The 22,612-nt window shown below is 32.8% G+C and overlaps 3 protein-coding genes and 2 non-coding genes across 6 annotated transcripts; all 5 read right to left on the bottom strand.

Moving 5' to 3' along the window:
* Positions 1–1,965: 1,965 nt before the first annotated feature.
* On the bottom strand, positions 1,966–2,037 carry TRNAG-UCC (transfer RNA glycine (anticodon UCC)). The gene has a single exon. It is a non-coding gene; the product is annotated as a tRNA-Gly (tRNA).
* Positions 2,038–4,166: 2,129 nt separating this feature from the next.
* Positions 4,167–7,194, bottom strand: LOC107938803 (putative disease resistance protein RGA3). 2 transcript variants are annotated; one of them, XM_016872040.2, is made up of 2 exons: positions 4,508–7,194; positions 4,167–4,385 (listed from the first exon to the last, which is right to left on the bottom strand). In XM_016872040.2, exon 1 carries the CDS (start codon positions 7,077–7,079, stop codon positions 5,676–5,678), a length of 1,404 nt encoding a protein of 467 aa, XP_016727529.2. In that variant the 5' UTR covers positions 7,080–7,194; the 3' UTR covers positions 4,167–4,385; positions 4,508–5,675. The 2 variants fall into 2 exon arrangements, with proteins under 2 accessions (XP_016727529.2, XP_016727528.2); XM_016872039.2 differs by having other exon boundaries at positions 4,199–4,385; positions 4,501–7,194.
* On the bottom strand, positions 4,519–5,610 carry LOC107938798 (disease resistance protein TAO1). Its single transcript, XM_016872035.1, has one exon. The coding sequence runs from the start codon at positions 5,608–5,610 to the stop codon at positions 4,519–4,521; it is 1,092 nt and encodes a 363-aa protein (XP_016727524.1).
* A 2,200-nt stretch (positions 7,195–9,394) lies between the features above and the next one.
* On the bottom strand, positions 9,395–11,425 carry LOC107938799 (putative disease resistance protein RGA3). The gene has a single exon (XM_016872036.2). The coding sequence runs from the start codon at positions 11,423–11,425 to the stop codon at positions 9,395–9,397; it is 2,031 nt and encodes a 676-aa protein (XP_016727525.2).
* A 7,866-nt stretch (positions 11,426–19,291) lies between these two features.
* TRNAG-UCC (transfer RNA glycine (anticodon UCC)) lies at positions 19,292–19,363 on the bottom strand. Its single transcript has one exon. It is a non-coding gene; the product is annotated as a tRNA-Gly (tRNA).
* Positions 19,364–22,612: the final 3,249 nt, after the last annotated feature.

The raw sequence follows: 22,612 nt of genomic DNA, 5'->3' as shown, positions 1-22,612 counted from the left end.
AATGTTCATGCCTATTTTTCAAAACTATATCTTTTTTCATGGCTAAGCTCCCAATTTAGCTCAGATTTATCTTTCACTCATGTGAATTCTAAGTTTGTTGGCTCCGTATCTTCTATCAAAATTTTCATCTTTTTGTTAAGAGTCTAATAAAGAGCAACCCAACACTCCCCCTCTTGTCATAATTTCATCAAAACTATCACTACCTTTATCGGATTAAAAATAATGGTTTAAGTCACAATCAAAATTTAATATTTTTTATTCAAATTAAGTCCTTGTAATATTTATATTAATAAAGTTTAATTGAAATTGTATTTATATTTTTTTACGATAGCAGTCTAATTTGTTTCTCGACTTTCAACCTATTGATCTTCTTCATTATGTTCAAACTCGAATTGCTTTTAAATTAATAGTGAGAACATTTAACAATCAATCATTACTAAACGAACAATCATGAAACACGTCCACAATTTAGCTCTATAGCCTTGCGAGCTAGAAAGGCTCAACTTTAACTAACAACCTCAGCTGCTTCAAATCTGATTGCTATTTCCTTTGACAGAATCCAACCAACTACTTAATTGCACATGTCTATGTGTTTTTCGGTAGATCAAATATAATAGACAATCAATATCTTAAATAATCAATATCTAGTATTAGAATAATTAAATATAACATTTATAAAAATAAAATATTTTATTTCATTTATAAATCATTCTATAATCTTATTCAAGTTAAGAGTAATGTAGTTTTTCACTCAAGAGTTAATTTTGGTACATGTCTAATATAAATATGTCAACTTCTTTTTCTAGATTTTCATAAGTTATATTTACTTTTATCAAAATTTTGATATATTTGGAAGGTGATTAAAGACTATAGTTCTATATTTAGGTATAGGATAGACGTTCTTGAAGAAAAATGAAAATTTATACTTTTGCTTTGGCCGCATATTCATGAGCATTTGCATCTTGCCTTCTCAAAGGGAGTACTTTATCAACTATTAGTTATTGGATTGTGATCTTGCGATTCAAAGTAAATTGAATGATAATGATGATTATGAAGACAATTTTAAGATAAGAAAAATGCTTGATAAACATGTTTTTGTTTAAGCCACATTAAAGAAGAGTATCAGAGTTTATGAAATATTTAGTATATTTTATACTTTTGAAAGTACCTTAATCTAAAAACATGATTAGCTCTTTTCACTATTTAATAAAACCTATGGTATTCTTTGTTGTTTCATTTCATATATGGCATTTGCCTGATTTAATATCATTTTCATTTTTAATACCAATATATGGAAAAAAGTTATGGGAAATGAAGAAAAGAATTATACTAAAGATAAACTTATGCTATAGTGTCATGATGGAAAATATATTTTTTCTTCAAACTATTTGGTTTTATAATTTTGTCCATAAAAAGTAGCTCACAAGTTGAAAGTAATTCGAACATTTATATCTCAATACTAATTCTAATATGCAGTTGATGTATGATTCATGACTTTTCTCTAAAATCACGACGCGTGACTTATTATAGAATTATCATGTATTTGGATGCTAATATCAAGTATCTAAAGAAAACTAAAGAGTAAGAGCAACTATTGTTTCATATTTAAATTTGAAAATTATTACGATAAATTATTCAACTTTTTTCACATTCCCTATTTTTTTCTTTCATATCTCTCCTTAGAGAAATTAAATGGTGAAGCTTTGCCTTTGATGAATAATAATAATAATAAAGAGGAGAAATTGTTTAAAGGTTAGATGTGTAGGGGTAGGGGGTTCTACTACAGATTTTAGCACACACTTTTGAATATCACAAAAGTTTCTCTTTGTGTGTGTGTGCGTGTGATTGGTTTTGGTAGGCAAATGGCTCTCTCATGTTTTAATCCAACGAACACTCTCCAGCTACCACCTTCATTCCATCGGAGAGCAAGGAAAAAAGGAAATTGTTTAAAATGAAAAATTCAATTGCGTTTGCCGGGAGTTGACCCCGGGTATATTGCTTGGAAGGCAATTATCCTAACCGTTGGACTACAAACGCCTGATGCACGCATAAACATAAATTTTTAATATATTAATAGGCTTTCTATGTCCCCCAATAATATATTGTTAAAACATCTCTCCACTCCCTCTCAATTTTGATATTGAAAAAATTGGTCCTTCTAAAAAATTTTGAGCAATTTAATTCTAATCAATTTTGAAAAGTAACAAAAAAAATCAATTAATCACAATAAATCTTTTTTTTCAATTATATATAATTTTACCCGATTAGTTTTTTTATACCCTCACCCGACATAACATGTGGCATTACAAGAAGACACTCGAGGACGGCTCAAGTTCATTCTAAATGTGTGTTTTTATTATTTTTTATAAATCATTATTATTTTTTTATTTTTTAATCTTTTACATATTTAAAACTTTTTTATAATCTTTATAATTTTAAATTTTTTTTATAGTTTTACACTTATATAGAATGAATCTGGACAAATTATTATCCAGGTTCATTCTAGATGTATATATTTTTTTATTAATTTTAAAACAATGTTTTAATTTTTTTTATTGTTAATAGTCAAACCGATCAACTAACAATTTCCATTTTCCATTAACGGAAGAGTTTAATTGATTGTTTTTATTATCATTAATATATAGCTCAATAGGATAAATTTCAATTTTTATGTAGATTGGTAAAACATCTCTCCACTCCTTTTCAATTTTAATATTGAGAATATTGGTCCTTCTCAAATTTTTTGAGCAATTTAATCCCTATTAACTTTGAAAATCAGAGTTCACACTTACTCTATAAATAAGCTTTACTTTCTTCACTATTTTCATTAAAATTTAATTTTAATCTCGCATTAATTAAAAAATATTCTTATATATCACTTTTTATTCTCACACTAGCTAGAGAACTCTCTCATACTCACACTTACCCTCACATTTACTAGAGAATACTCCCGTACTCACACTCACCTTATGAATGAATGTTCATTTCTTTACTATTTTACCATATAAATATATATAAATTTCTCTTATTTCTATTAAAAATTACTTTTTATTTTTATTTTTATTTTTATTTTTATTAGAAATTTAAACTTAAATTTAATTAAATCTTAGTATATACACTAAAATTATAGTGTGTAAATATTTTTATATAAAAAATATGAATTAATTAAATCTTTATATATGTACTAATTTATAATATATGTAAATATTTTATAAATAAAAATACGAATTAATTAAATATATTTTTTAATTTGAATATAATAAACTCATACTTCTATATATAAGTATTAATTTACACTATTATTAATTAAAGGTGTAATGGTTATTTTATAACCATAATCACTATTATCATAAGCACATGTTAAATTGTTTAAATTTACTTATTAAATAATTTATTATTAGATTTAAATTTTTATAGAATTTTATAACTCTTAAAATTAATTAATTAATACAATAAGTCTGTGAATCACACGGGTAAAAAAATTAGTTTTTATATATTATTTACTATTTATATTTATATTTAATATAATATAATAATTTTATAAAATTATTTAATAATATTTAATTTAAAATATTTTTAGTTTATCAAATTTACTTTAATCCATTACTCTAAAAAAACTGTATATTTAGGATATACATGGAAACAAATAAAGGCTTAATTGAAAATTTAACAAAAAGCATTGAAACTTCAACAAACAAGGGTCACACAGCCGTGTATTCAGACTGTGTAAACTCATTGTAATCGTGTGGAGCTAAATACAATAATTCCTCAAAAATCACACGACCATGTGATTAAACCATATAAGTAATCGTAACCGTGTACAAATTATATAACTTAACCTACAGTACCCACACGGGTGTGTCGTCAGCCCCTGTAACAAGTGAATGTGGTCAGCCCCTGTAACAAGTGAAAACTGTGTGGACTTAAATTCTAAAGGTTACACAGTCATATCATCAACCCATGTGCAACACACAGCTATATGCTAAACTGTGTAGCTCAAAAAAAATGTTTTGATGCTCATTGCAAAATCAAGATTTGGAAGTGACCTAAGATACATTTTGTTGATTATAAACCTGCTAAAAAACCTACCAATGCTATAGTTATAATTACCAAATCAAAATGTACCAATTTAGCACCTCATACATTTTGTAACTTTTTTTATAATTGGATAACTAATTTATTTATATACTAAATTATAAAGACAAACCAACCATGAGAATACATAAATATGCATAAAATTTTATACATTACAATCCATAGCATGAAGGCATTTGAAACATCCAAAGAAAAAGCTCAGTTATTAGAATTACAACTCTAAACTGTGAAATCTGAATGCAAATAAAGTAAAAGTCTTGGGTGGCCTTGCTTCATTCATCCATCTCCATCTTCACAGTTCATACATGCAATGTTTCCAAACACAATGAGTACTTAACGAACATTAAGCATATAAAAGGGAAAGATAAAATGAAATCAAATCTGATAGAGAAATTAAAATTTTACCACATACTTCATTCTTCATTAGTAAATATCAACCTTTTGGATGTGAGCAATTTTGTGCCAATCTTCACCCCCATTTTCACTATATCTTTTGCTCAACTTCGGACATCCGAGAATTCTCAATTCTCTAAGGTTGGTGAGGCGGTCTATTCCCTCCGGTAGAGCTGACAAATTTCTACAATTAACAATCTCAAGTTTTTGAAGAGAAGTGAGATTCGGTAGCCATGCCGGTAGAATGGACAAGTTTGGACACCCCCTAATTCGTAATTGCTGCAAAGTGGAAGAAGATCCTTGAAGAAGCAATCGTGGCAAAGCAGTTAAGACAGATAAACTCTCGAGTGAGAGAGTTTTAAGGCTCAACTGAAGGTCATTGTCTTCTTCCTCTTCTGCTTCCATTTCTAAATTGATTTTAGTGCAACCATTTATTACAAGGTGTTCTAACTTGGTTAGGAGTTTCAGGCTCCGTGGCAATGAGACAAGGCTATCACAATAAGTAAGGATAAGTGTCCGAAGTGACTTCAGATACTGCATTCCTTCAGGTAAACATTCTAATTCGAAACAATTATACAATTCCAAGTATTGAAGAGAAGTCCAACATCCTGCTCGTATTTCTTTCAAATGCGTAGCTTCAATGGTTATTACAAGATATCTAAGCTCAATCAACCTTTGCACGCTGTCAGGCAACTGCTTCAAACTAGTAGCTCCCAAATTCAACGATTGCAAGCAGTAAAGCTTATAAAAAGTCCTCGGAAGTTCACATATATCCTCAGATCGGGCCAAGTCAAGCTCTCGTAAGTGCTTCAAGGTACCAATGGAATTCGGTAAAGCTGTCAATGGTGAATCTCTTAATTCTAATGCTCGTAGATACTTGAAATTGGAGACACAAAGATTTATAAGAGATTTATCAAAAATCTTTGATCTCAGTGAACTATCTTGGATGATTACTGTTTGAACTTTTTCCAATTTCTCCAAAACACGCGGAACTTCAACCAACTTCTCATCACATAATAACAGATGTTGAACATTTTCATCAACCGTTTTTGTTTTGGAATTCACTATTTTACACTCTCTTTGAGACACATCTAATGCAAGATCATGTACCAGATCATGCATTTTGAAGGTAAACTTCAAGCGAAAATCCTCCTCCTTTTGGATGAGGCACCTTGACAGTAATTCATTCAAATATTGTTTGCCAACATCCTCCCACTCTTGATTTTGCTTTGCATGTTCAAGAAGTCCATTTGCCATCCGAAGACGGATGATTTGTCACTCAAATAGATCTCATCCTTTTTGTACAAGGATAAAAAAGCAAGACATCGTTGCAAATGAGATGGCAAATGATTGTAACTCAACTTCAACACTGGTAAAATATCGTTTTCATGTTGCTCAAGTCTCCATATTTCACTCTCTCTTATATAGATCCAATCAGATTCATCCGTTTTCTGAAACAGTAAACTTCCTAATGTTCTTACTGCCAAAGGAACCCCTTTGCATTTTTTCACAATCTCCTCCCCGATTCTAATGAGATTTGGATAATGTCTCTCATCACCATCATTAAAAGCCCATTTTGTAAACAATGTTAAACAGTCTTCAAAAGGGAGACCTTTCAATTCATAAGGGCAAATTGAACTCATTAGCGAGGCAACCTTCAAACCCCGAGTAGTCACGATAATTTTGCTTTGACGCAAGCCATCTATTGATCTCAACAAATTTCTTAACTCAACCCATTTTGCTTGATTTTCATTCCACACGTCATCCAGGACGAGCAAGAACTTCTTTTCATTCAAAAGGCTTCTCAAACAAGCTTGCAAGGCTTCAAGTGTTAAATCATCACATCTTACTTCTTTATTTACAGACTGAATAATCAGATTGAGCAATCTAGAAAGATCAAATTCCTCAGAAACACAGATCCATATCTTCAAAGGAAAAAGGCTAGTAACTCGATCATCATTGTATACCAATTGCGCTAGTGTGGTTTTTCCTAAACCTCCAATTCCAACAATGGGAATGACAGGGACATTTCGATCCTCGCTTGGTTTCATCAACATACTAATAATGTTCTCTTTATCCTTATCTCTACCAATAACATCAGAAGAATCCACAAAAGAGATGGTCTCTCTGCGAAAAACATGTCGGTTGTCGCTACACTGTCTTAGATCAAAGCTGTTCCACTCAGTGGCAAGTTCGCCTAGTCTCCCATTGATGTCTTTGATTTTATGACTCATTTTTAAAGAGAATGAAAGAGGCAAACAAAAGGAACCTAAAACTCGCACCTTTAAGTTGTTGATGTTGGGATGATTGATGGCGTCCTGTTTGCGGAGAGCTTCACACTTGAAATCGTCAATAACATCCTCAGCATCGTAAAAGATGTCTCTGAGCTTCCACATACAGAGGCGCAGCTTGTCATTTTGGTGCTGTTGCCGCTCGGCATCCAAGAGCACAGCTTTAATGCTGATCATGGTGTCCTCCAGCTTTTTCAGATCGGTTTTGACATTAAACGCCAAGCGAACTTCGTCTACAGTGAGACCGACAATTTTGTCGACAAGCCTTTCTGCAATACTGAACAGAAACGTTTCCGCCATAAATGTAGGGGAAAGCAAGGCAATCAATGAAGCACTCACAAATGATTTTCTTTTTCTTTCTTTGAGCAAGGTATCTTGGTGGCGGTAGATCGTATTTGATAGTTGACTTTCCTTGGGTGGGACTTAGATCTGTAAAATTCCAAGGAGAGGGTTTCTATAAGCTCTAAAATATTTGTGCCGTTGGATATGGGGTGGGTTTTAAAATTTGGATCTGAACCGTTGAAAAAAATTGTAACCGGTAAAAGTAGGTGAAGACTAAAAATTTTATTCAACTTTAATATTCTAAATTGAGGATATAAACTACCAGTTTGCATCTCAACAGCTACAATTGATTGGTGAAATGCTTGATTTTTATGTTCTTGACCGTACGATGAAGGCAACAAAGTTGTGATTGGAGATCCTAAAAATCTAGGTGCTTACCCAGATTGACATTGCAATGGCAAGAAAGTTAATTCATGGTAAAGAAGGTTAATTCATGCTCTAATTCTTTCAAATTTTCTTGTGTATTTAGTAGGGTTTCTTGATGATCACATTTCATTATTTTTTCCAAATATAACAAAATGGCAAACCATCGATGCAAATGAGATGAGGCAAATGAATGTACTATGCATAAGTTGTAGGTTTAGTTTCTTTTCTTCAATTAGATCATATTTAGTTCATGTACTTTTCGAAGTTTAAAATTTTAATCATAACTCAAACGATAGTTATTATATCTGTAAAATTAAAATAGCAACACTTTTTTGTGAGTTTTATGTGAAAATAACAAACTGACATAATATTACAAATCCGATAATATATTTGTCGCATAAATTTTAATTTAATAAATTTAACAACTTAAGTCGAGACTGAATTTTTTTTTAAAAAAAAGAGTTATTAAATTAAAAAATTACATTAGTCTTAATTTAATAATATATTGTAGTTTTTCATTTTATTTAAGATTAATGTAGTTTCTCATTCGGATTTAATTTGGATATTGGTCTAATATATATATGTCAATTTTCTTTTTTTGAAAGTTACTTAAAACAGCATCTTTCTATAGTTATATACAGGATAGACGTACTCGAAGAAAAATGAATTTTTTTTTATTTTTTTACAAATAGTATATTGAGCTTAAATTATATAAACTAAACAATATGTTTGTCTAACTCTAAAAGTTACTCCCAAATCTTAACAAATGCAGCTGCCACAAAACAGCTTAATATGTTTGCTTTTATTTGGATTAATAATAGATTAGTGCTTTAAATAATTTCAGCATTATTTATTGAATAAATTTTAAACTATATTAAAAAAATACAATAAAATATATTTTTCAAAACTTTTAAATACTTGACGTTGTACTTGGGATAATTCTTCGTGGTAATACATTTTAACGCACTCGAATCTACGTCCTCCTACACTAACAACAATATCGATACTAATCGAATTAAGACTCAATCCAACACATTTGTAAATTTTAAATATATTAATAATCATATTTATAAATGTAGTTAACTGAATAAAATAAAATCCAAATCCAATGAAAAGACAAATTCAAATTAATGGTTTAGGCTGTAATTTTGTGCTTAGCTGTATATTATTTAATTGACATTTATGTTTTATTAATTTGTTCTTAGGAATTAGATGATGTTCAACCACCTTCCCTTATTGAGTACTGCTTCACCTTATTATTGTTTCAATCAATCCCTCCACTCATTTTATTTTATTTAAATGAATTATCATAAATTACATCAAATATGAGATTGGTGAGAGATTACATTCCATGTGTATTTATGATAATATAATTTCTTTAATATATTTTAAATATATGATTTTTTTAATGTTAATCTGGGTTACTATTGTTATCGAGAAGGGGTTAATATAAATTTTTAAAAATTTAAGAGATAAAAAAATGTGGATCTACAATCGGCTGTGGTCTTCGGGCCTTCGTCCTCAGTGTTCTTCTTATCTTGCTATTGTATTTTTCTTTAATAAAAATTTAGGTCATATAAAAAATAATAAATCATAAAGACAAACAATGAGAATACATAAATATGTATAAAGCTAAAAGTTGATGCATATCAAACAAACATTACAAGTTTGGATCCATCGCATAAAGCGAATAAAGTAAAAGCCTCAACCTTTGCTTCATTCTTCATCTCCATCTTCACATTTCACATCTCCGTCTCCATCTTCATATTTCGTACATGCAATGTTTCCAAAACCCTGCTTTTTAAAGAACGTAAACAAGACACACTTCTCTACTCTAAAGGGAAAGATAATATGATATGAAATCAAATCCGATAGAGAAATTAAAATCTTACCACATAGCTCAATCTTCATCCGAAAATATCAATCTTTTGGACGTGAGCAATTTTGTGCCAATCTTCACCCCCATTTTGTTTGTATCTTTTGCTCAACTGCGGACATCTTCCAATTGTCAATTCTCTAAGGTTGGTGAGGCGGTCTATTCCCTCTGGTAGAGCTGACAAATTAATGCAACCCATAATCTCTAGTTTATGAAGAGAAGTGAAATTCGGTAGCCACGCTGGTAGAACGGACAAGTGTGGACAAATACTAATTCGTAATTGCTGCAAAGTGGAAGAAGATCCTTGAAGAAGCAATCGTGGCAAATCAGTTAAGACAGATAAACTCTCGAGTGAGAAAGTTTTAAGGCTCAACTGAAGGTCTTTTTCTTCTTCCTCTTCTGCTTCCATTTCTAAATTGATTTTAGTGCAACCAATTATTTCAAGGTGCTCTAACTTGGTTAGGAATTTCAGGCTCCACGGCAATGAGACAAGTCTAATACAATAACTCGAGACAAGTGTCCGAAGTGACTTCAGATACTGCATTCCTTCAGGTAAACATTCTAATTTGATACACCGAACCAATTTCAAGTATTGAAAAGAAGTCCAACATCCTGCTCGTATTTCTTTCAAATGCGTAGCTTCAATGGTTATTACTAGATGTCTAAGCTCAATCAACCTTTGCACGCTGTCGGGCAACTGCTTCAAACCAGTATCTCCCAAATTTAACGATTGCAAGCTGCGAAGATTATAGATAGACCTCAGAAGTTCACGTATACCCCTACATTCGTCCAAGTCAAGGTCTCGTAAGTGCTTCAAGGTACCAATGGAATTCGGTAAAGCCGCCAATGGTGAATGGCTTAACTCTAATGCTCGTAGATACTTGAAATTGGAGACACACAGATTTATAATTGATTCATGAATAGTCTTTGATTCCTCTGAAGCATCTCGAATGATTATTGTTTGAACATTTTGCATTTCTTCCAAAACACGTGGAACTTCAACCAACTTCTCATCACATAATAATAAATGTCGAACATTTTCATCAACCCTTTCTGTTTCAAAATTCACTATTTTACACTCTTTTTGAGACACATCTAATACAAGATCATGTACCAGATCATGCATTTTGAAGCTAAAATACAATCCAAAATCCTTCTCCTTTTGGATGAGGCACCTTGACAGTAATTCATTCAAATATCGTTTGCCAACATCCTCCCACTCTTGATTTTGCTTTGGATGCTCAAGGAGCCCATTTGCCATCCAAAGACGGATGACTTTGTCACTATAATACATCTCATCCTTTCTGTACAAGGACAGAAAAGCAAGACATCGTTGCAAATGAGATGGCAAATGATTGTAACTCAACTTCAATACTGGTAAAATATCGTTTTCATCTTGCTCAAGTCTCCATATTTCACTCTCTCTTATATAAATCCAATCAGATTCATTAGTTTTCTGAAACAGTAGGCTTCCCAATGTTCTTACCGCTAGAGGAACCCCTTTACATTTCTTTACAATATCCTCCCCAATTCTAATGAGATTTGGATATTGTCTCTCATCACCATAATTAAAAGCCCATTTTGTAAATAAAGCCAAACAGTTTTCATGAGGAAGACCTTTCAATTCATAAGAGGGAATCGAAATCATTGTCGAGGTCACGTTCCAACTCCGAGTGGTGACAATGATTTTGCTTTGAGACAATCCATCCACTGATCTCAACAAATTTCTTAATTCAACCCATTTCGCTTGATTTTCACTCCACACATCATCCAGGACCAGCAAGAACTTCTTATGATTCAAAAGGCTTCTCAAACAAGCTTGCAAGGCTTCAAGTGTTAAATCATCACATCTTTCTTCTTTATTTATAGACTGAATAATCAGCTTGAGCAATCTAGAAAGATCAAATTCCTCAGAAACACAAATCCATATCTTCAAAGGAAAAAGGCTAGTAACTCGACCGTCATTGAATGCTAATTGAGCGAGCGAGGTTTTTCCTAGACCCCCAAGTCCAACAATGGGAATGACAGGGACATTTTGATCCTCACTTGGTTTCATCAACATACTAATAATGTTCTCTTTGTTGTTCCAATAGGGTCAGAAGCGTGTAAATTATTGTACTAAAAAATCACACAAAGTTCAATTCCCAGGGAAGAGAGGTAGATCACAAGGATCTCTTAAATACCAAGTCTTTCCTTAGTCAGAATATTCCTTCTAACGTAATTTAATAGCACAATTAAATACTACTATTATACCCTCAAATATTGAAAGAAAAATAGGACAAAAAGAACATAAGAGTTTTAACGAGGTTCGGTAAATTATACCTACGTCCTCGGGCACTAACACCAGATGATAACTTTACTATCTCCAAAATATTACAAACAAATAGAATTCCTTAAGAATTCTCAAATGGGAGAAGAGAGAAAACTAAGAGAGAAAGATTGGTTGGGATGGTGTAAATGAGAAATGGTTAGGCCTATTTATAGTTGAGGTTCAGGGACTAACTTGCAAATGGCCTAAAAAATTAGGGACCAAAATTTCAATTATCCCATTCAACTTTAAACAACTTGCCTACCATTTTTTTCTTTCGGTGCCACTTGCACCTCCCATTTTTTTTACTTTTCAACACCCCTTTTAATTTGTCTTTTCAACAATCTCCACCTTGAAGATTTGATTAGGATAATCACATCTTCACATACTTCCTTCAACTCCCCAAATTCGATAAAGCTATCTCTTGTAGTGCCTCCAAATGCGCTCTCGAGCGCCATACACCTAAAGGTGCTCAAATTCTCAGGATGTTAATCAAGTTCAAACAATGATTAAACTTGATTGTTGTTACCACCTTGGTCATCATATCTGCGGGATTATCTGCTGTCGGAATCTTCTGAAGTAGAATTTTTCCTTTTTCAAAGACTTCCCGCACAAAGTGATATCTTACGTCGATATGCTTGGTTCTTGAATGATAGACTTGATTTTTCGCTAAATGAATAGCGCTCTGACTGTCACAATATAAACTTATGTGACTTTGAACAACTCCTAAGTCTTTCAACAATCCATTAAGCCAAATAGCCTCCTTAACAGATTCTGTAACTGCCATATATTCTGCCTCTGTAGTAGACACAGCTACTGTAGACTGTAAGGTAGACTTCCAACTCACTGGGGCTTTCGCAAGAGTAAACAGATACCCCGTAGTTGAACGACGTTTATCTAAATCACCAGCAAAGTCGGAATCAACATATCCAACTACAAACTGACCAAGTGCTTCATCCTGTTCAAAAATTAAACCAACATCTACGGTTTTTTGAAGATACCGTAGAATCCATTTCACAGCTTGTCAATGTCCTTTTCCAGGATCATGCATATACCTGCTCACAACTCCAACAGCTTGTGAAATGTCAGGCCTCATACACACCATCGCATACATCAAACTCCCAACTGCATTAGCATATGGGACTTTCGCCATATATTCTCTTTCATCTTCAGTCTTCGGAGATAATTGAGCACTAAGTTTCAAATGAGAAGCAAGTGGGGTACTTACATGTTTTGTGTTTTCATTTACACCAAAACATTGTAATACCTTTTTCAGATATTGCTTCTGATTTAAACAGAGCTTGCCTCTCGGTCTATCTCTACTTATCTCCATGCCGAGAATCTTCTTGGCCTCACCTAGATCTTTCATCTCGAACTCTTGATTCAACTGAGCTTTCAGCTTATCTATCTCTTTTTGGCTCTTCGAAGCGATTAACATATCATCAACATACAAGAGTAGATAAATGAAAGATCTGTCATGCAGCTTCTGCAAATACACACAATTGTCATATTTGCTTCTTGTGTACTTCTGCCTTCTCATAAAGCTATCAAATCGCTTGTACCACTGCCTCGGGGATTGCTTCAATCCATATAGCGATTTGTTCAGCTTACAAACCCAATTTCTACCACCAGCATCTGTGTATCCTTCGGGATGAGTCATATAGATCTCCTCTTCTAACTCACCATGCAAGAAAGCCATCTTAACATCAAGTTGAGCTAGTTCCAAATTCAACTGTGCTACCAAGGCCAACAAAATTCTAATGGAGGAATGCTTCACAACAGGGGAAAATACATCATTGTAGTCAATTCCCTCCTTCTGAGCGTAGCCTTTAGCTACCAATCTTGCCTTGTAGCGAATATCCTTCTTGTTAGGAGATCCATCTTTCTTTACGAATACCCACTTGCATCCAATTGCCCTTTTACCTTTCGGTAATTGCGCCAATTCCCAAGTATTATTCTTCAGGAGAGACTGCATTTCTTCATCCATTGCACTTTTCCATTTATCACTTTCTAAGCTTTACATTGCTTCTTGATAAGTGATAGGAATATCATCAGCAACGGGAAGGGCGTAGGCCACCATATTAGTAAATCGAGCAGGTTTACGAATTTCTCTCCGTGGCCTTGCAACTGCAACTGGTTCTGGTGTACTTAGTGGTTCTTGGGTCAGAACCTCTTCAACCTCTAATTCCTCCATTGTCGCTGGAGAATTAGACTTATTAACTGGGCAAATCCTCATCTGCTCAAACTCCACCTGTTTTGGAGTACACTCCACCTGCTGTGGAGTATTGCTCGTCTGAATATCTTTATCTGCTACCTTTTTCAATGTGGCAGATTCATCAAAGGTAACATCTCTGCTACAGATCATTTTCTTTGTGCTTAAGCACCAAAGACGAAATCCCTTCACTCCAGAAGTGATTCCCATAAAGAGAGCTTTCTTTGCCCTCGGATCTAACTTTGACTCCTTCACATGGTAATATGCAGTGGTTCCAAACACATGTAAGGAATCATAATCTGTAGCCGGTTTTTCAGACCATACCTCCATAGGAGTTTTTCTTTCTAATGCAGATGATGGCAAACGATTAACAAGATGGCCAGCGTATGTCACAGCCTCAGCCCAAAATTGCTTGCCCAACCCAACATTGGACAACATACATTGGACTTTCTCCAGTAATGTTCGATTCATACGCTCTGCCAATCCATTTTGCTGTGGTGTATCCCTAACTGTGAAGTGTCGAACAATACCATACTCTTGGCACACATCGAAGAACGGATCACTTTTATATTCCCCTCCATTGTCCGTCCTAAGCCGCTTGATTTTCTTGCCAGTCTGGTTTTCGATCATAGTTTTCCATTTAAGAAAAACTCTAAGCACTTCATCCTTAGTTCTCATGGTATACACCCAAACTCTTCTGGAAAAGTCATCAACAAAAGTAACAAAGTAGTGTTTTCCTCCCAATGAAGGTGTCTTGGAAGGCCCCCACACATCTGAGTGAACATATTCCAAAATACCTTTTGTATTATGGATAGCAGTACCGAATTTCACTCTCTTTTGCTTTCCCAGAACACAATGCTCGCAAAATTTTAATTTGTAAGCCTTTGCACCTTTCAACAATCCTTGCTTTGCCAGAATTTGCAAGGATTTTTCGCTGGCATGTCCCAACTTCATATGCCACAACTCATTGAGTCCAATTCTTTCTTACCGGAAGCTGTAGCGACTGCTCCAATAACTGTACTACCTTGGTAGTAATACAAGTTATTTTTCCTGATGCCCTTCAATATCACAAGTGCGCCAGATGTCACTTTCAAAATCCCATCTCTCATAGTAACAACTGAACCATTGGATTCCAAGGCTCCCAATGAGATGAGATTTTTCTTCAAACTGGGCACGTACCGAACATCAGTCAGAACTCTGGTTGATCCATCTTGATTCTTTAATTGGATTGAACCTATCCCAACAGTTTTACAGGCATTGTCATTGCCCATATAAACAACTCCTCCATTTAGTTCTACTAAATCAGAGAACCACTCCCGGTTAGGGGACATATGATAGGTACAACCCGAATCCAATATCCACTCATCTAAATGGAACGACGACGATGATGCAACCAGTGATAGTTCAGAGTCACTAGTATCATGCTTAGCAACACAAGCATGTACAGCAGCTTTTCCCTTATTCTTCAGCTTTGGACAATTTTTCTTCCAGTGGCTTTTCTCATGACAAAAAGCACATTCATCTTTCCCGAGTCTGGACTTTGACTTTGATCTCCCCTTTTGAGTTTTCTTCCGAGTGTATGAACGACCTCGGACTACTAAAGCTTCTGTATCTCTGATTGAGTTTTTCTGTTTGTCCTTCTTTCTCTGTTCATAACTGTATAAGGCCGCACAGACTTCGCTCAGAGATATATCACTCCTGCCATAAAGTAGAGTAGTTTCTAGGAACTCAAACTCCTCAGGAAGTGACCCCAACAGCATCAAAGCCAAATCTTCATCTTTGAATGTCTCATCCATATTTAGCAAATCAGTGACTAACTGATTAAATTTGGTGATGTGATCATTCATTGTGGTACTTGGGACGTAAGTGAAGCGAAACAGTCTTTTCTTCAAGTGGAGCTTATTTTGACTGTTTTTCTTCAAAAATTTTTCTTCAAGTGCCACCCACAACTTATTTGCAGAAGTCTCCTTTGAAAAAGCATACATCTGCTCTCGAGAAAGGCATGATCGAATTGTGCCACATGCCAACCGATTGATCGCCTTCCAATCTTTCTCCTGTACATCATCTGGTTTCTCTTCATCAATGGCAATGTCTAGACCCTGCTGAAAAAGGGCATCTAGAACCTCACTTTGCCACATACCAAAATGGCCCGTGCCATTAAAGATCTCCACAGCCAGTCTTGCATTTGCAATTGTCGGTCTTGTCCACATGGACGATGTTGAAGCTCCTACACCGACCGTTTTCTCCATAATCTTTCAATATACCTAAGGAAATCTTTTCTGATGTGGAAGATCAGTTCAAACTGCAACCATAGAGCATACTACGATTAACCTTCAGCTCTGATACCACTTGTTGTTCCAATAGGGTCGAAAGCATGTAAATTATTGTACTAAAAAATCACACAAAGTTCAATTCCCAGGGAAAAGAGGTGGATCACAAGGATCTCTTAAATACCAAGTCTTTCCTTAGTTAAAATATTCCTTCTAACGTAATTTAATAGCACAATTAAATACTACTATTATACCCTCAAATATTGAAAGAAAAATAGGACAAAAAGAACATAAGAGTTTTAACGAGGTTCGGTAAATTATACCTACGTCCTCGGGCACTAACACCAGATGATAACTTTACTATCTCCAAAATATTACAAACAAATAGAATTCCTTAAGAATTCTCAAATGGGAGAAGAGAGAAAACTAAGAGAGAAAGATTGGTTGGGATGGTGTAAATGAGAAATGGTTAGGCCTATTTATAGTTGAGGTTCAGGGACTAACTTGCAAATGGCCTAAAAAATTAGGGACCAAAATTGCAATTATCCCATTCAACTTTAAACAACTTGCCTACCATTTTTTTCTTTCGGTGCCACTTGCACCTCCCATTTTTTTGACTTTTCAACACCCCTTTTAATTTGTCTTTTCAACACTCTTTATCCTCATCTCTACCAATAACATCAGAAGAATCCACGAAACAGATAGTCTCTCTACGAAAAACATGTCGGTTGTCGCTATACTGTCTTAGATCAAAGCTGTTCCACTCAGTGGCAAGTTCGCCTAGTCTCCCATTGATGTCTTTGATTTTATGACTCATTTTTGAAGAGAATGAAAGAGGCAAACAACAGGAACCAAAAACTCGCACCTTTAAGTTGTTGATGCTGGGATGATTGATGGCGTCCTGTTTGCGGAGAGTTTCACACTTGAAATCGTCAATAACGTTCTCAGCATCGTAAAAGATGTCTCTGAGCTTCCACATACAGAGGCGCAGCTTTTCATTTTGGTGTCGTTGCCGCTCGGCATCCAAGAGCACAGCTTTTATGCTGATCATGCTGTCCTCCAGCTTTTTCAGATCGATTTTGACATTAAACGCCAAGCGAACTTCTTCTACAGTGAGACCGACAATTTTCTCGACAACCATTTCTGCAATATTGAACAGAAACGTTTCCGCCATACATGTAGGGGAAAGCAAGGAAATCAATGAAGCACTCACAAATGATTTTCTTTTTCTTTCTTTGAGCAAGATATCTTGGTGGCGGCAGATCGTATTTGATAGTTGACTTTCGTTGGCTGGGACTTAAATCTGTAAAATTCCAAGGAGCAGGTTTCTATAAGCTATAAAATATTAGTGCCGGTGGCTATGGGGATATAAATTGAGGGGTGAACTACCGTTTGCATCTCAACAGCTACTATTGATTGGTGAAATGCTTGATTTTTATGTTCTTGAACATGAAGCGTACGATGAAGGCGATAAAGTTGTGATTGAAGATGCTACAAATCTAGGAGTTTACCGAGATTGACATTGCAATGGCAAGAAACTTTGCTTGATTACATTCATTAATATAATAAAATAAAAAAAAGCCTTATCTTATACAATATCAAACAAACTTCAAGGATTTATCTAATATTAATGTAAAAGGGAAAGAAAAAATATAATAAAAAACCTTATGTTATAACTTGATTGGTAGTAACACGGTAAATAAGTTAATTCATGTTCTAATTAGTTACATTATTCAAGATTTGGATGTAAGTATCGGATACTGATTCTTTCAAGTTTTTTCATGTATTTAGTAGGGTCTCTAGAGGATTATATTTCGTTCTTTTTTTACAAGAACAAAATGGTAGGATATCGTAAACAAATGAGATGAGAAATGATTGTAATTCAACACTTGTATCATGCATAAGTTATAGATTTAGTTTCTTTTCTCCAATTCGATCATATTTAGTCCTTATACTTTTCGAATTTTAAAATTTTAATTATAGCTCAAATGATAATTGTTAAATCCGTAAAATTAAAATAATGGCTTCTTTTGTGAGTATTATCTGAAAATAACAAATTTATGGATAGTACAAAGATTAGTAGTAGAAATATATTTTAAATAATCACTATCGAAGTGGTTTATTTACCTTCTCTTCAGGCTATTGAAAGGAAGTTTTTTTATCAATTATCAGTTATCAAACCGTTACCTTGTGATTCAACAATATTAGACAAATCGAATAGTAATAATAATTATGAAGACAATTAAAATAGAGAAAATACCTGATAAACATACTTTTGTTTGAGCCACAATAAAGAAGAGTGTCGGGGTTTATGAAATCTCTAGTATCCCTTAAACTTTGAAAGTATCTTAATCTAAAAACATGGGTAGCCTTTTTCACTATTAAACAAAATTTGTGATATTCTTTGTTCTTTGTTGCTTCATTTCATATATGGTATTCGCCTGATTTAATATCACTTTTATTCTTTATACCAACTTACTAAAAAAGTATTGAAAATAGAGAAAAAAATTATACTAAAGATAACCTTATGCTACAGTGTTACAATGGAAGATATATTTTTAACTTCAAACTTTTCACTTTATAATTCTGTCCACAAAAAGTAACTTAAAGTTAAAAGTGATTTAAACACTTATATTTCAAGATCAACTTCAACACAGCTAACGTGTGATTCATGACTCTTCTCTAAAGACATAACTTATTATAGATTTATTGTATATTTGAATATTTTTTAGATACTAACGTCGAGCACCTAGAGAAATATAAAAAGTCAGAGCAACTACTACTTTATTCAAATGGTGTTTAGATTTAAAAATTATTACGCAAATCATTCCACCTTTTTCACACTCCTACTTTTTTTTCATCTCTCTCTCCTTAGAGAAATTAAATGGTGAAGCTTTGATGAATGAAAAAAAGAGGAGAAATTGATAAAAGGTTAGATGTGTAGGGGTAGGGGGTTCTAATACAGAATTAGCAAACTCTTTTGAATATCACAAATGTTTCTCATTTTGTGTGTGTGTGTGATTGGTTTTGGTAGGCTAATGGCTCTCATGTTTTGATCCAACAAACACTACCAGTTACCACCTTCATTCCATCAGAGAACAAGGAAAAAAGAAAATTGCTTGAAATGAAAAATTCAATTGCGTTTGCCGGGAGTCGAACCCGGGTCTATTGCTTGGAAGGCAATTATCCTAACCGTTGGACTACAAACGCTTGATAATACAATCTGCGGTGAATTTAATCTTGATATATCAAAGGGAATTTTTTTTATTTTGTAGATTGGTAAAAACATCTCTTCACTCCCTCTCAATTTTTATATTGAGAAAATTGGTCCTTCTCAATAATTTTGAGCAATTTAATCTCTACCAGTTTTGAAAATCAGAAAATAAAAGAAATTAATCACAATAAATATTTTTTGTCGATTATACATAATTTTAATTGATTAGTATTGTTATACCCTCACTCGGCTCAACACGTAACACTATAAAAAGACACCCGAAGACGGTTCTAGTTCATTCTAAATGTGCGCTTTTATTTTATTTTTTTAATCTTTAACATATTGGATCTTTTTATAATCTTTATAATTTATAATTCTTTTTATGATTTTAACTTTTACACTCATATAGAATAAATCTGGACAATCAATTGCTTAGATTTAAATAAATCTGAACAATAATTTATTCAGATTCATTTTAGATGTATATATTTAAAATAATTATATAAACTAAATAATATGTTTGTCAACTCTAAAAGCTTCTCCCAAATCTTACCAAATGCAGCTGCCACAAAACAGCTTAATACCTTTGATTTTATTTGGATTGATAGTAAATTATTGTTTTAACTAATTTAAGCATTATTTATTAAAAAAAATTAGATTATAAAAGAACTTAAATAGTTGAACTCATGGAGCCGTTCCCCATTCTTAAATAAGAGGATAATATATTTCAATTCATATTTTTTACACTGACAATAATACCGATGTCAATTGAATTAAAACTCAATCGAATTAAAACTCAATCGATACATATAAATTTTAAATATATTAATAATCATATTTATAAATGTAGTTAATTGAATAAAATAAAATCCAAATCCAATGAAAAGACAAATTCAAATTACAGGTTTAGGCTGTTATTTTGTGCTTAGCTGTATATTATTTAATTGACATTTATGTTTTATTAATTTGTTCTTAGGAATTAGATGATGTTCAACCACCTTCCCTTATTGAGTGCTTCATCTTATTATTGTTTCAATCAATATCTGCACTCATTTTATTTTATTTAAATGAATTATCATAAATTACATCAAATATGAGATTGGTGAGATTTTCAATAACTCATATGGTTACAATTACTATGTATTTATGGTAGCATAGTTATTCTAATATATTTTAAATATATTATTTTTTTAATATTAATCTTAGTTGTTATTGATATTGTAACAATTTGAAGGACGAGAGAACAAACAAAGATGAAATCAACAACTTATTATCGAGAAGGGATTGAAGCCTCTACCTACCCTTTCTAGTCATGCTCTTGAGCTCAAATGTGTTTAAATACGTGATATTTTTCATTTTTTAAGGTTTGAGATAAAATTATAAGTATTTTAGACATTGTACTAACAAAATTAACACAATAACCAACATGGAAAATGATTATTATTGAGTGTATGCATGGATGCAGTTAAATTGATATAAAATTGACATGGTTACAACCTTAAATAATTATACTTATCATGCAGGTAAAATTTTGAATTAATCCAATGTTTCTATCATATTAATCTAAAATAATGTTTATATTAATATATATTTAACTGTTAGATTTTTTTACATAAAATAAATAATACTTTACTTCAAACTTAACATACATTATCTACATAGATAGGACATGAGATTCAAAATTTAAAAAAAAATTATAAAATAATGTAAATATATATATGCCAAACTTAGTCTAAGTTATATGGCACCTTAAAAGAGTTTAGGTGAAGTGTGTTTGTGGGGAGAAAAACACAAAGATTAGGTGAGTCGTAATGGGAATAAATTACCCAGTTGTATATGCAGAATCCAATGCCCAATATGCCTATTTGGCTATTTCAAACAACTATCTATTTAAAAAAAATTTAAACTTCATGTAATGTCATGATGATTAAGAGTATTTATAGTACTAGTTGTGATTTGGGTTTGAGTTTATGCGTTTGTTGTTCGGACTTTGTTCTGTTATTGTAGTTCACCAAAAAAATAAGCTTTATTAACGATGATAACAATTCAATTTTTGAAAACAAAAATATGATAAATTATGAATAGGACCATATAAAACAGTGGAAAACAAACAAAAAAACATATAAAACTTAAGACAACAAAGGACCAAATCGACCCGTGAAATCATTTATTATTCTAAAATCCTCTCAAAACAGAAATAGATTAAGAAACCGACGAAGAGCTACCCACTTTTCAAGAGAAATTGCTGATGGCAGGTGGAGTTTCAATAACGACAAGCATCGTCATTTATCCATCAGAACTTGTAAAAGCAATAAAGATACCCACATAATATTTTTGCAAACTAAAAAGAGAGAAGACACATAGAGACAACGTGGAGCCAAAAAAAAAATTTGGGGGGTAGCGGGAATTAAATTATATATTTTTATGATAGTAAAAATACAATTTTACTATTTTAATAGTTTATATCTTTATAATTTTTAAATGACTAAATCAAATTTTTATTATTTTTGAGGTGTCAAAGTGTAATTTTACTATTACGAATTTAAAAATTTATAAATTATAAAAGGTCTAAATAAAAAATTTTTTGTTTTTGGATGCCAGATCCCCTTAACTCTGCCACTGCATAGAGTGAATGAGGAGAAAAAAGAAAGAGAAAATTAGTGGAAAAAAAAACTGGCAATAACTAATAGAGCTGATCATGGGCCGAGCGGCCCGGCCCGGCCTGAAGGCTCGCCCGAAAATTGGGAGGGTTTGGGTAAAAATATAGGCCCGAAAAATGGGCTTGGGCAAAAAAAAAGGCCCGTTTAGAAAACGGGCCAGACCTCGGGTAAGAGTTTTTTGGCCCGGATTAATATATATATTTTTTATTTTTTAAATTATTTTAAATTTTTAATATAACTATTTTTTGTTATATTATTAATTTGTGTATTATTTTAAGAATTGTTTTAGTATTATTTTTATTTGTTTTAATATTTATTTTTATGTTTTTAAATATATTTGATTTATTATATTTTTAAATTTTTTTATTTAATAAAATAAGAAAAAAATAATATGGGCCGGGCCGGGCTCAGGCTTAGTAATTTTATTTTGGGCTGGGTTTGGACAAAATTTTAGGCCCATATTTCGGGTCAGGCCGGGCCCGGACCTAGTAGACCAGCCTAAAATTTTATCTTGGCCTGGCCCAAACCCAGCCCGACCCATGATCACCTCTAATAACTAACTCAGATATTAATATTGCGGCAGGA

Source organism: Gossypium hirsutum, chromosome A13, assembly GCF_007990345.1.
Source record: "Gossypium hirsutum isolate 1008001.06 chromosome A13, Gossypium_hirsutum_v2.1, whole genome shotgun sequence".
In the NCBI taxonomy this organism is placed as follows: domain Eukaryota; kingdom Viridiplantae; phylum Streptophyta; class Magnoliopsida; order Malvales; family Malvaceae; genus Gossypium; species Gossypium hirsutum.
The sequence above is the reverse complement of the archived record's forward strand: the minus strand, read 5'-3'. Positions and strand labels throughout refer to the sequence as shown.